General features: G+C 36.9%; 1 protein-coding gene across 5 annotated transcripts in view; it reads left to right on the top strand.

Moving 5' to 3' along the window:
• The window catches only part of SHTN1 (shootin 1), a 90,989-nt gene that overhangs the window by 44,242 nt on the left and 33,464 nt on the right, over positions 1-13,283 (top strand). For all 5 annotated transcript variants that reach the window (XR_004951498.1, XM_016142507.2, XM_016142510.2 and 2 more), the window contains 4 exons: positions 1,872-1,966; positions 4,921-5,067; positions 7,279-7,432; positions 9,367-9,466. Coding sequence is in view for 4 of the 5 variants with exons in the window: in XM_016142507.2 (XP_015997993.1) it covers positions 1,872-1,966; positions 4,921-5,067; positions 7,279-7,432; positions 9,367-9,466 (496 nt within the window). In the remaining variant the exon portion in view is untranslated. The remainder of the gene's footprint in view (positions 1-1,871; positions 1,967-4,920; positions 5,068-7,278; positions 7,433-9,366; positions 9,467-13,283) is intronic.

The following is a 13,283-nucleotide window of genomic DNA, read 5'->3' as shown; positions in this document are numbered from 1 at the left end:
TCTATGTCATTACCAAGCGAACTGGCCCTTAGTCAGTTAGGACTGAAGCACACTGGTGCTTATGGGAGAGCGGCCATCAGGAGGGCCTGTTGAAGAGTTCGTTGACATGACTCAGCTCAGGATCGAAGGTGCCAGAAGCCGATGGGGAGACAAACGCGGTATCTCCTTACGTTATGCCTGGTTCCTAATGGCATCATCAACGCCTCTGTCCCATCTACACGGTGATTTAACGGAAGGGACCACAGAACTCAGAAAGCAGCGTTTGTGTTGCTCTTTTTTGACAAGACCTTCCCTTTGAAGGTTTCTGTCCTACGGCGATTCTTCAATTCAAAGCTCTGACTCTGGGCCTGGATGGACAGAAGGCTGTTTCTCTTCTGTGTAAGCATGGAGAACACTTAAAATAACATACTTACTTACATACATACATACATGTGTGTGTATAACATACATATAAATAACACACATATGTATATGTATATATTTATATATTTTTTTCAGCTAATCTTTTTCATTGGAAAGTACACATGTTCCTACAGGAAAAGGAAAAAAATCTCAATCTTTCCAGTCTAGAGATAAGCACTGTTAGTATTTTACTGTATATTTTTCCAATCTTAAAGAAGAACCTTATATATACATTATGTTGTTTGTTAAATATGTTTACAACATATATGAAAGACAAAGAAAATACCAGCAAAGAAATATGTCTTTACCCAGTGGTAAAGAACATCTCTGAACAGCTCTCTCTGTTTGTACCCCCTCCTTGGGTCATTGCCATTTTCTTATAGTTTTGCCAAATACATATGTATCCCTAAACAGCAAATCGTTTAATTTTGCATGCTATCCGACTTTATATAAATGGTGTCATATCATATCACAAATGAGCTTCTGCAGCATTCCGTGTCTATGAGGTTCATCCATGTCGAATGGTTTTGCTGTAGTGTATTCGTTTTCACTGCTGTTTAATATGTTGTTCAGTGTTCCGTACCAAAATCCATTTGTCCAATTTCCTGTTGGTGGACGTTTGAGTTTTTTCAGTTTTTTTTCCCTGTTTCAAGTCATATGGTTATGAAAATTCTTACACATGTTTCCTGGTGCACATATCCAAGACTTTCACTAAGATAATAGGCCAAATGTAAATTTTTATCTTCAATTTCACTACGTAATGCCAAATTACTTTTTAAATAGTTATAAGTTTATATTCCTGTTAGCAGTGTATTTGTTCCCATTGTTCACTGTCCTCTCCAGACTTGACATGTACTTTTTGGTTTTTACGTGTCGCCTCTTAAGGTATCTGTGTTTTTACTTTCCATTTCCCTGATGAGTATCTTTCCTCATGTTTATTGGCATTTCAAATAGTTCCTCTTCTGTGAAATGCCTTGTTGATGTGTTTTGTATGTGGCTTTTAAAAAACAAAAATGACCTCATTCTAAAAATTATGCATGTCTTTGCATTCAATAACTATGCTCCTATAATATACTTTTGATGGCATTATGACATATCTTGTACGTACCATGCTTTACCGACCCTTCCATGTTAACCCACCTCTTAGTTTCGTATTTTCAGCAACAATGCAGAGCGCATCCCAGAAACTAAAGCTCTGTATATGTTCATGATTTATCCTCTGAAAATTATTTCACTCTCAGAGAATAGATAATACCTTCCTAAATGTGGAATCATTGAGTCAAAGATTATGAGTAATTTTAGATTTTTGATTTACATTGCCCTCGAAAAAGATTTTGTCAATTTATATTCCAACCCGCAGTGGTTGAGGGTGCTTCCATGCCTGTATAAAGAACATGTTCACCGCTTTTTCACCTACATTCCTGTTAATCTGCGTGACATATTATCCGTTTTCTTCCCTTCGTCTTAAGTGTCCATGCTAGCAGTGGAAGAGTACGAGGAGATGCAGGTGAACTTGGAATTGGAGAAAGACCTTCGAAAGAAAGCAGAGTCATTTGCGCAAGAGGTAGGTTTCTTGTAGAAACCTGTTTTTTTTATTTTTATATTTTAAAGACCTTTGCAGATGACACCTCACAATATTTTTTGATTTTTTTGAGGATGAGTAAGAACTTACCACTTTGAATTAAGGATCAGCCGATTTAGGGAGGCAGCTATGGAACAGTATCAGGTTCACTGAACTTGGTGTCAGAAGATCTGGGTTCAAAGTTTGGCATGTCCGTCAGTTGCCACTTGTAGGACCTTAGAGCAGTCTCTTAGCCTTTTGAAATTTCGCGTTCACCATCTGTAAAATGGGCGATGATACCCACCTGACCAAGTGGATTTACAATTCAAATGGCATGATTTTTCAAAGGTATTTTGTAAACTATAAAATGCTACATGGGGGAAGAGAAGTCGTATTTATGGATATCATAACTTGTGGTCCAGCTCGACTTTAGGGTTTTTCTGTGTTTCAAGTAGCCTTATGAATCCAGGTTACATTTCCATATCCCATCTCAAATAGCGATATCACGATGTTAGTCTCTCTCTTTGGCTGCTGTACAGTGCTGTCATTATGGGAGTTTATTCTTCCACTTGCCATGGGGCAGCGCCATGTTGTACATCCATTATCTCAGCCTCTCACCAGAGTAATGCCTTTCCTTTCACGTGAGAAGTAAGCTTTGAGCTTCTCGTGTTCTGGCTTATCTTTGTTGACATGTAGGCATTGGGTGTTCTGTGGCTCTGGGATTGCTTTCCAGGGAAATGATGAGGTCCCAGTCATCTGGACTGTAACAGCTAAGGATGGAGAGCTGATCTGCAAGAGATTTCCTTCGCGTATGAATATTTTGAATCTGTGTGTGTACTGTGAGTTGAAGGAAAGTAGTCAAGGAAATGTAAAACATTCTTAGGTGGAAATATCCAGCGTACAAAGAAGACAAGGCATGGGGTTATGTGAATGATGTTTGAAAATCAGATTATGGTTTCGTGCAGGAGTCCTTCTGTGCTTGAATGTAGCTGCGCTTGCAATGAACTCTATAAAAGGTTTAGCCTAAGAAGATCTGATTTGAAATATGATTCATTTTATTCAGTGAGTTTAATGAAAGGTGAAGAAATATTGTTCTCTTATTACCTGGAAGAAAGAAAAAGAGAATTGGAGTGTGTCACAGCCCTTTGGAAAAAGCTGCAGTAATATAAATAATGGAACTATATAAACAGTTGCGGGGGAGGGAGAGGAGAGATAATGTCAAGACGCCTTGATTGCAAAACTGAAAAGGTTGGCTGATTTTGACCCGAATGCCAGGGTCTTATATTGAGAGACATTTTCAGTTTTCCATCTGTTGTTCGTAGAATGTCGTTAGAATAACAAAGCAGCTCTAAGGAAACTTGAAGGCCATGCAATAGCAGAGAAGATAGATGGAAGAAGCCGGATTCCCCTGAAGAATATGAAAATGAGTGATTTACGCTGCCATTCACCTGGCGGTGATTAGTGGAAACAATGGTGCTGACATGTTAACCCAGAACGAGGGGACGGACTCTTGAGGCGGGACAGCAGGAGCAGCTGGCTCAGAAAGAATTGCAGTGGTGCTCAATAATTTCACAATATCCAGATTTGATTCACGTCGTAATGAAAAGGAAACTATTTAAAAAAAAAAAAAAAAAAAGAAAGAAAGCTAGATTAGAACTAGTATATCTTCTTTTTTTTTGTATGGTTGACACATTCTTGGATTTTCAACAATTGACTACTGCTAAAAGGTTCGTGACTTGGTTTAACAAGGGAAGTGCCAGTTTTTCACATTTTGTTCTTTGGTACGTTCGGCAAATATTTCATTGAGCCCGACACTGTGCTGATAGTGGGAAGTGAACGGTGAAGGAGTCAGATACGATGAGCTCTGTCCTTTCAGGCTTACTGTCTAGAGCCTTAGAAATGAACTGTTAAATCAATTTGCTTTATGGATTTAATTATGAAGGCAACGTATATGCCTTGTAAAAAATACAAACAGTTCTCAGATGTGTAAAGGAAAAATGGAACGTTTCCCTCCTACTCACACTTAGCCATTTGAAAAAACGAAAACAAAAACATGATCACCCATTGGCTAATTTGGGTAGGGTATTAAGGAAAAGAAATAACAGGTGAATAGAGAAAAATGTTATTTTCAATCATGGGAAGTTGTGAAGATCAAATGAATAATACGTGTAAATTGCTTAATAAAGCAATTTGATTCATTAAGTATTAATATAAATATTAATATACCTTTTCCCTTCTCTTTTACTTTCCTACTGTTAACTGTTTTCATCATTGGAGCAAACTAATTGGTTTAAAATAAAACATTAGGTCTAATAAATAGCAGATGAGATTAGCTAGGTTGTTAGGAGTTTGGGCTTGTAAAGTAGACAGATCAGGTTAAAATTTGGGTTTTCCACTTACATATATCCTAAGGAAAGTTGCTTAACCCCTCTGAGCTTTAGTTACCTTATTACTAAAAATAGGATACTAGTATCTAGTCGACAGTGTTGTTCTAAGGAGTAGATGGTATAACATATGTAAAATGTTTACCACCATAAGTATCACGTAATGTTTAGTAAATTTTAGCTATTCGTAGCAGAGGTAGTAACTCAAAGGATTGGTGTAAGGATTAAAATAATGCATATAAAATATTTAGTAGAGTACCTGGCATAAGATAAGTTTTTGATAAATATTAGCCGCTATTAGTATTAATGGATTTTAAAGCTATAATAAAATATTAAAAAACTGAAGTGTACAACTCAATATTGTACCTTGTTGGGGCAAGGGTAGAGGTATTGAAGATTGTATGAAAGTTAAAAATGAAATCATAGCAATCATTACTTCTAAAACTGTAATCCTGTCAAATTCAGAAATTGCCTTTAACTTTTTAATAAAAAGCCCACATGCTTTCCTTTTGCTCAAGTTGAGGAGATACTGAGCTTGGCTGGTATGTACATTTTTCTCATTAACTTTTGCAGATGTTCATTGAACAAAATAAGCTGAAGAGACAAAGCCACCTTCTGCTGCAGAGCTCCGCTCCTGACCAGCAGCTTTTGAAAGCTTTAGATGAAAATGCAAAACTCACCCAGCTCCTTGAGGAAGAGAGAATTCAGCATCAGCAAAAGGTAGCAGGTTTTCTTCTGGAGTCTTAATATACACACATACCCATATGCACACACAGACGTATTTAAAATGGAAAGAGTTAGTTCAGTTCCTTAGAGTTCCATATTTTGCCTACAAGTCACCTTTCAGAAAAAAACAAGTACCAGAATGAACTTAATTTAGTGTCCAGCTGAAATTTATAGCATGCTATTATAGATTTATCTTTAACGATCCAAAAGATCAGAAAAAGTGAGGAAAAAGATGTAACTCAAAAATCCTCTATAATGCACACAACGCACTGTTTGGAAAGCTGTGAGCCGATTGCCTTTTTTGGAGACTGCATACGCTGGCAGAGCATTAGTCTCAGAGCTTGTAGAAAGGCATAGGTTTTATTCAGAGAGGGAGGAAAAGTCCATGTTAGTAGTAATTGTTTGCTTAGAGAAATTTTCTGATTTTGTAAACTTGCACAAATGTCTATGTTTAAAGACTCCCTAAGTGGTTATTTCAGTTTGTTCGAGTGGAGCCATTCCAGCTGACACAGCCTACCTCAGGTGCTGGGCAGAAAGGGTAGTCGCCGTGGTAAGTGAGAACGAGGATGCGGGAGAGGAGAGGCGAAGAGGTGGAACAAAGGCTTTCGAGTTAAAGAAACCACTTAAGAAAAATTACGTCAATATTTATACTACTCACAATGCGCCTAGTTTGCGAAGGAAAGGCTGTTAGCTGCTCTTTATTGTCACCTGTCGAAGTCTCTTTAAGCAACAGTGTTGGCATTTAATCCTTGGAAGTTTCTGAAGCTTTTACGAAGTTGGCAGTGAGGTGGGGTAAATTTTTTCCCTCCAGGTGGGGTAGATGTTTTTTTCCTCTGTAAGAAATGTTGGTATATGCATAGAGAACCTCTAGAGGAAGAGTTGTTGTCCCTGGGGAAGAGGGCCGGGGAGTTGGATGAGAAGGGAAGAATTTTTTGTCTTTTCTTCCATATGCTGGAATTACCATTTCAAATGAAGAGAGAATAAAAGAATGTTTTCTTTAAAATTTAGATAATTTTTTGGTTCTAAGAAGTCCTACTTCTCGCAGGTAACTCATTTCACAGTCAGCACATGCCTAGGACCCACTGAATTGAACTGAGGTTTGAGACTAAATTGTTGGGTATACACCTTGTTGGGGCGAGTGGCAAGGTACTGAAGAGTGGATAAAAGTCATGAATGAAATTATAGCAATCAGTACTTCTAAAACTGTTATGTTATGCCATACAGTTATTCTATATAATCTTTCTTTCATGTAGGTGGTTTAAAAGAATTCTTACCTGTCTGTAAATTCCCATGTAGATTCAGCAATCTTTTAAACACACTGTGTCATTTTTATGATTATAAAAATAATATATGCTCCTTCTAATAAGCTAATTTTAAAAATGCAGAAAAAGTTAAAAAAGAAAATTAAGAATCCCATATTTCGGTGTACATCCAAATGGTATATAAATATATAATTTTATGAATATACCTTAAATGGAATCGTAATAACAGGCATGCTGCTCTATAACCTGATTTTTTTTCAATTGGTAATACATCTTCTCATATGTTTATATGTATGGTGAACTATGAGATTTTAAATGGTTGCATAGTATTTCATTTAAGAACACACCAGAATTCATTAAATTAATAATATTGGTGGACATTATTTCCTATTTTTCCCTGTTACAAAGAACACTTTAGTGAATAGAGTTGAACACTTATTTTACTATCACTTTTAAAACAAATTCTGAAAGTAGTATTACTGAATTAAAAGGCCTTTCTGCCTTCCTTCCTTCCTTCCTTCCTTCCTTCCTTCCTTCCTTCCTTCCTTCCTTTCTTTCTTTCTTTATTTCTTTGTTCATTTAAGGTTTTTGATAGCTATTATCAAATTGTTCCCACAGAGGTCTCTTTAATACTACCTGAAATTTTCTCTTGATAATGGGTATGAAAGTATTCATCTGTTTTAAATAAATGTTTCGGTATGATTGATTTTACTTTTTTGACTCACATTTAAAACTTAAATTATGTGGGACTTAAGTCTCCAGTAAATTTATATTGAATCAAAAAGTTGATAACGATTTTAAGTTTTATGTGTATCCCAGAATTTTTATAGTCTTTAATCTCTTTGGTATGAAGTGTAAAGTAGAAGGGAAACATTTTTCCCTTGATTTTCCTCAACACAGGAAAAACTGTATCACCACATAAGAGTCTATCTGTTACTTATAGGTCAAAGAATTAAAAGAGAAACTGGAAAATGAAACACTCCACAAAGAGATACACAACCTCAAACAGCAGCTGGAACTTCTAGAAGAAGATAAAAAAGAATTGGAATCGAAATATCAGAATTCTGAGGAGAAAGCCAGAAATTTAAAGCATTCCGGTAAAAGCACTGAGTATGCTGCTATGTCTTATTAGTCAGTGAATCTCCCATCAGTAGGTACAAAACCTGGCACATAGGTCGTCTAGCACATTCGCTGAATGCTATAGGAAAATACCAAGATTCATTTTTAAATTCCTTCATCTCTAACCATTGCAATTCAGTACAATGGCTGCTATAATCAAATGATTCATCAGTATTTTTACTTCTTTTTTGGACCCAGAGTCTTTATGAACATTAAGAGACAAAGATACCATTAATATGGGAACACCCAAGTTTTAGCGTTTCTCAGGGCTTCATTGATGAGTTTTCATTAAGTACTTATTTTGTTCATTTTAGGGTACATTTTTAAAAAGAATTAAACTTAAGATATAGACCACCTTCATCTTTGGTGTCTAATTATACACATGAAATAATACTTACAATATCACACCTAACAATAAAATGGGCAACAATATTTATATTAAATGGAAAACTTTTAAAACACCAGGGGATACTTAAATCAAAGGATTTATTCATTCAGTTCTAGAAAGCTTAACAGGACTGTGTGAGTCGGAGTACTTCACAGGGATAAGTAATAAGTTTCTGTTGGAAGGTAGGTAATTTGAGGAAGCAGGTTGTTCCCTTTATAACGGCTTCAATATTCACTTGAGATATTTTTTGTTAATTTTATACTAGAATTTTGAAATCTGTACAGAAGAACCAAGTTGGCGTTTTCTTTCAAAATATTCAGTGCTTGTTAATCCACAATGAAAATTAATTACAGTTTATTTTTTAAAAAGTCGATCTGAAATTAATAGTCCATTCTTTTTCGTGACCATCAGGGCAGCCAGTAGTGAAAGCCATCTACCTTTGTTATAAACAGAGGGTGCAGATGCTAGAGACATTTGAGATTCAGTTTGGAGCATTTTATTTAGTTTCTGTGTATACCCAGCCATACCCTAGGGTACTCTGAGAACTACAGAAAAAGCCACGCCTTTTGTCCTTGAACTCAAACTCCCTTTGCAGAGAGAGTCACATGCGTATGGAATAACTAGAGGATTCTTGGTGTCAGAGACCTTATTTAAGTGTTGAGAGTAAAAACAGATGGACAGGTCATTGCGAGGTACGGTCAGTCACGGAAAGTAGAATGGCCGTGGAGAGAGAGAGCGCTTCCTGTGTGCAAACGATATTCGGCACCCACAGCCTCTGAGAGCCCTGGTGAGAGGGGCTCACATCTGCGATGTATGTTCAGATGGTGCTCCTTAAAACTGGGAGCATTGTATCTGGAATAGCACTTGATAGAATATCCGGAAAGCATAGGCCCTTTCATGTTGTTGGTGCTTCGTAACTATGTTTCATTAGTCACTCGAATGAGGTGAATGAATGAATTATCTTTCCAGAATGCTCTTCAAACGAATAAAAAAGTTTCTGAGTTACAGACATTGGAGAGTCTGAGTCTGGTTAACATCAAGAACACTAGGACTTGCAGTTGTTGAATGAAATTAAGTGGAGGAGGAAAATATGCTATTAAAATTCAGTACTAAATGTCATCTTTAAAATTAATTCTCAGTCTATACACTTTAAAAGTCAAGTATTAACAATTTCTTAGTGTTCGAGTAGTATATTTCGTTGTTAACAAATATTTCTTCTACCCACTCAGTCCTTAACTGCCCACCCATTCAGCCATTGTCGTGAATTTTTTTTTTCTTTTTCATAGTCGTATAGACAACAAAAAGATGGACACATTTTCTTGTAACATATGCAAGGCCTCTCTTGAATTAGTAGGCCGGATGATGATACGTTTAAACAGTTCTGCAGTTTCACATTGAAATTTCTAACTTTACACCAGTAAAAGGAACTTGATTTTGAGGGAGGTTATGGTTTTTCCTTCCCAAGTACGGAGAGTGTTAAGTTGCTTACTGCAGCTCTTTTCTGAATGTGTGATCTCCGTGCAGTTGATGAACTCCAGAAGCGGGTGAACCAGTCCGAGAACTCGGTACCTCCGCCGCCGCCTCCCCCACCGCCGCTCCCGCCCCCACCGCCCAACCCCATCCGGTAAGCGCATCCCGAAGTGTCATCCTGCTCTGCCCGAGGTGTCGTTCCTGGACAGAGAACCCGAAGTTTATGTTAGTGGCATTTTTTTGTTCGTTTGTTTTAATCTTGGCATAGATTACATCATTAGAGGGGTAGTAAAAAGTATGAAAGCTATCCGCTAGGGTTTCAGAGAATTTTCTAAAAACCAATGTACTGTGCCTTTCTTGTAACATATATAGACAGGGGCAGAAAAAACACCTGGCCAAGACATTCTTGAGGCCTACAGTGTTCTGCTGTCGGAGATGGTCAGATTCCATGTATGAGTTCCACACTGAGGAGCTAGACGCTTAAAACAATCGTTTTCGATTCTTCAGTTTTAAAATTTCAGTTGACGATGTTAGAATTTCCTTTAACTGGAACACCAAGGAATTTTGAGCTTCTCCAGAATGTTTTCATCTTTTTCTTTCACTAATTTAAATTTGAAAAGCTCTGGTTTATTCAGTTATTTCAAAAACAAAAGCACTAAACTAAACGAAAACTTAACAGTACTAATTGTTATGAACAGTAATTAAAAGTACTAATTTCTTTTTATCTCTAACTTCATATTTAAACCTTTAATAATGCTGAGAGAGTTACCTTTCATAAGAAGAAGAAATTATGTTTAAACTCTTGTAACAGGAAATCATCTATGCAGACAAGAATGCACTTTTTCTGAAGCCTCAGGTGACTTCGTGGTATTGAGTGCCTGAATTAAGCACAATATACCCCAGGAGCTCTAGAATCAGATTTTGCCTTCTTTGTGGTTCTTCACCCCACCATGCAGAATTACATAAGACAACCTGCTTGCTGTGGTGACAGCTTACCTCCTCTTGTCATGATGTTAGCTGTTTCTGTATAATTTATTCTCGAACAAATGGAATTCAAAATTTTGCTAGATTTTTACCTTTCATTAACTCATGTGATTTGTTTAATCCTTTCACACAGAGAGGCCATTTATTCAAACTCTGTACCTTTGCTGATCCATCTGAATAGAATGTGTAGCATGTCCCTCCCACACGACTATGAAAATGGGGCTTTGCCTTTTAAAAAAATTCTCATTAGTTTTTCTTACTGAGTAGGGGATGACATAATCTACTTTAAGCCATTGAAGTAGTTAAAGCAAAATAATTTTTACACGTGATCGAGCCAAGAGTCAATTAAAAGAATCTCAGGTATTTTAAATTCTTTCTCTCCTGGGTTGCTAAATCTGTAGGAGATATTCTGAATTTGACATTTAAAATAGAAAATTCATCACTTTGATCTTTCTCTAAGATCTGGAATTTTGAGCTGATAAGAAAGGTCACTTCTTCCTATGAAGAGGGAGAACTATTAAAAATCGATTATAGTCTTGCTGTTAGCCTTTAGCTTTTAGTCTCAGAAATCTTGAGAGCCCTCAGAATTAAAAATAAAATATAATCTAAGTAGAATATTATCCCAAAGAGCACAATTTATACAGCTAAATTGAGAAATGAAAGTAGAATTCAGATTAAATGTCTAGAGCATGAATTCTTTTATAAGGCACTTTAAAGAAAATTTTCATTGGACACATGAATGATTTTTATTTTAAGATAAATTTAAATAGTATAAGACATAATTTCTCTGTGAAGTTTTTTTTTAGTAAGGATTACATTCTGTTCAAAGAAATATATTTGCATACATACTGAGTTTCAGTGGCACTTGAAAACACCAATCGAGGTTTCCCAACTTTGTTCCATTTGTTTTACCCTGGTGTATATCACTGATAGAAATGAAAGTGAAAAAAAAATAAATAAATAAAGACTAGGGCCCTGGCTTCTTTAAGTGGTTTTATTGCCTTTTCCTCCTCTTCCTGCTCATTTTCCATAGAAGGCAGGTAAGAGAGAAGAAAGCAAGCAAGAAGGCATACTTTGGTCATTTTATACTAGCGGTAGTGAAATTAGGACAGGCCCTGGACAGGTGTAGCTGGCTCATGGGGGGTGGGGAGGTTATATTAGTGTATTGGAGTTCTCCAGAGAAACAGAACTAATAGGGTGCGTGCGCATGCGTGTGTGTGTACATATATATGCACATGTAAATATGTGCATATATATCATATACACATACGTAAAGAGAGATTTTAAGGAATTGGTTCACTTTATTGTGGATACCGACAAGTCCCAGAATTTGCAGGGAGAGTCAACAAGCTGAAGGCCGAGGAGAGCTGATGGTGATTTTCAGTCCCAAAGTCAGTCCCAAGACCCAGGAAGAGGCAGTGTTTCAGTTCGAATCTGAAAGCAAGAAAAAATAGATGTCCTAATTTCGAGGCAGTCTCACAGGAGGAATTCTTCCTCACTTGGGGATAGGTCCCCCTTTTGTTCTATTCAGGCCTTCAACTGATTGGATGAGGCCCACCCACTTTAGGGAGGACAATCTTCTTTGCTCAGACTACCAATTTAAATGTTAATCTCAGCCAAAATCCTGACAGAAATACTCAGACTCATGTTTGACCATGTATCTGATTACCTCACGACCCAGTCAAGTTGACTCATAAAATTAAACATCATAGTGTACACGAAGGACACCGCTTAAAGGATTCCAAGGGGAATATTCTCCACTGAACTGTTCCATCTTCAGAGGACACTTGCTTGAAGCTTTTATCCGTTCAGTTAAAGTGGTTGTGAAATGGGGTGATTTTAGACAGCGATTTGGATTATTGGTCCTAGATATCTTTTCCTAGTCTCATGTGTCCTGGGAGACCCGCCCTATTTATTTTCTCTGTGATCTAAGCCCCATCTTGACAGATGGTTCTTTTTTAATATTACATGCGATTTTCCTTTGAGTACTAAATATAAATATATACAAATCTTCTGAGTAGTACAAATAAATTCTTGCTTTGTAATCTTTATGTGCAATAGTACGCACTCTCAAAATTTCCCCTGAGAACTAGAGGTAGGGTCCTCACAGAGCATTGTGAGAGATTAAGTTAGTGAGAATCTTCCTCAAGCCCCACCTCCTGTGGGTAGTTAGCATACTCCTGCCTTCAGTCGACAGAATGGAGAAAAATGAGCAAGTAAACATCCTCCTGACTTCCGGAATCAAATGTACTTATTTTAAAGTTCTAAGTAAATTTCCAACTTTTGTGAAAATAATTTAATTCCTTTTTGGGCTACTGTGAACCCGAAGAAGAGGACTTAGATGAACTAAAAGCCCAGGGGTGGGTTTTTTCCCAGTTGGTGAGTCGCGGAGACTTCGCAGGGTAGAGCGGGATGTACTGCTTTCTTTTTACTGTGCTTCGTGGGAGATTGTTCAGTGTGTTTGGGAATTTCTAGGAACAGCAGACAGAGAGGGGATTAATAATATAACCAAAGGTAGGGGTGAGAAGTAAAAAGAAAATCTGAAAATTCTAGTGATTGAGGAGCACTGGGTTGTTCTGCCCTCAGAGCAAGTATCACTGTGTATAGCGAGTTGCCCCTTTTGCTAGAGCCAACATCATGCCTTTCCTGTCCTCCAGTGCTGGCTTCCCAACCGGTCTTCCTCATGACTGTATTTTGTCAACTCTAGTTTACCACACTGAGGACATTTGTAAGATAGCTGAAAGAATTCAAGAATTCTTGACTCATTGTTTTGTAAACTTTTTCAGGTGAATGATAACATTTGTAGAAATGTACACAGACTTATATGCTGCTTAAAAATAATATAAAGTGAACATTCATGTAATCAGCATCTAAATCAAGAAACAGAGGAATACTGGTACTCTAGAGTGTTTTATTTTTATCCTTTTTCTTTAAAGTTATTTTTTTTTTACCTGAATCTATATCTCTAAACTATAGGGATATAAAAG

Source organism: Rousettus aegyptiacus, unplaced genomic scaffold (genome assembly GCF_014176215.1).
Source record: "Rousettus aegyptiacus isolate mRouAeg1 unplaced genomic scaffold, mRouAeg1.p scaffold_m13_p_6, whole genome shotgun sequence".
NCBI lineage: Eukaryota > Metazoa > Chordata > Mammalia > Chiroptera > Pteropodidae > Rousettus > Rousettus aegyptiacus.
Note: the sequence above shows the minus strand (reverse complement) of the source record. Positions and strands in the feature narration are given on the sequence as shown.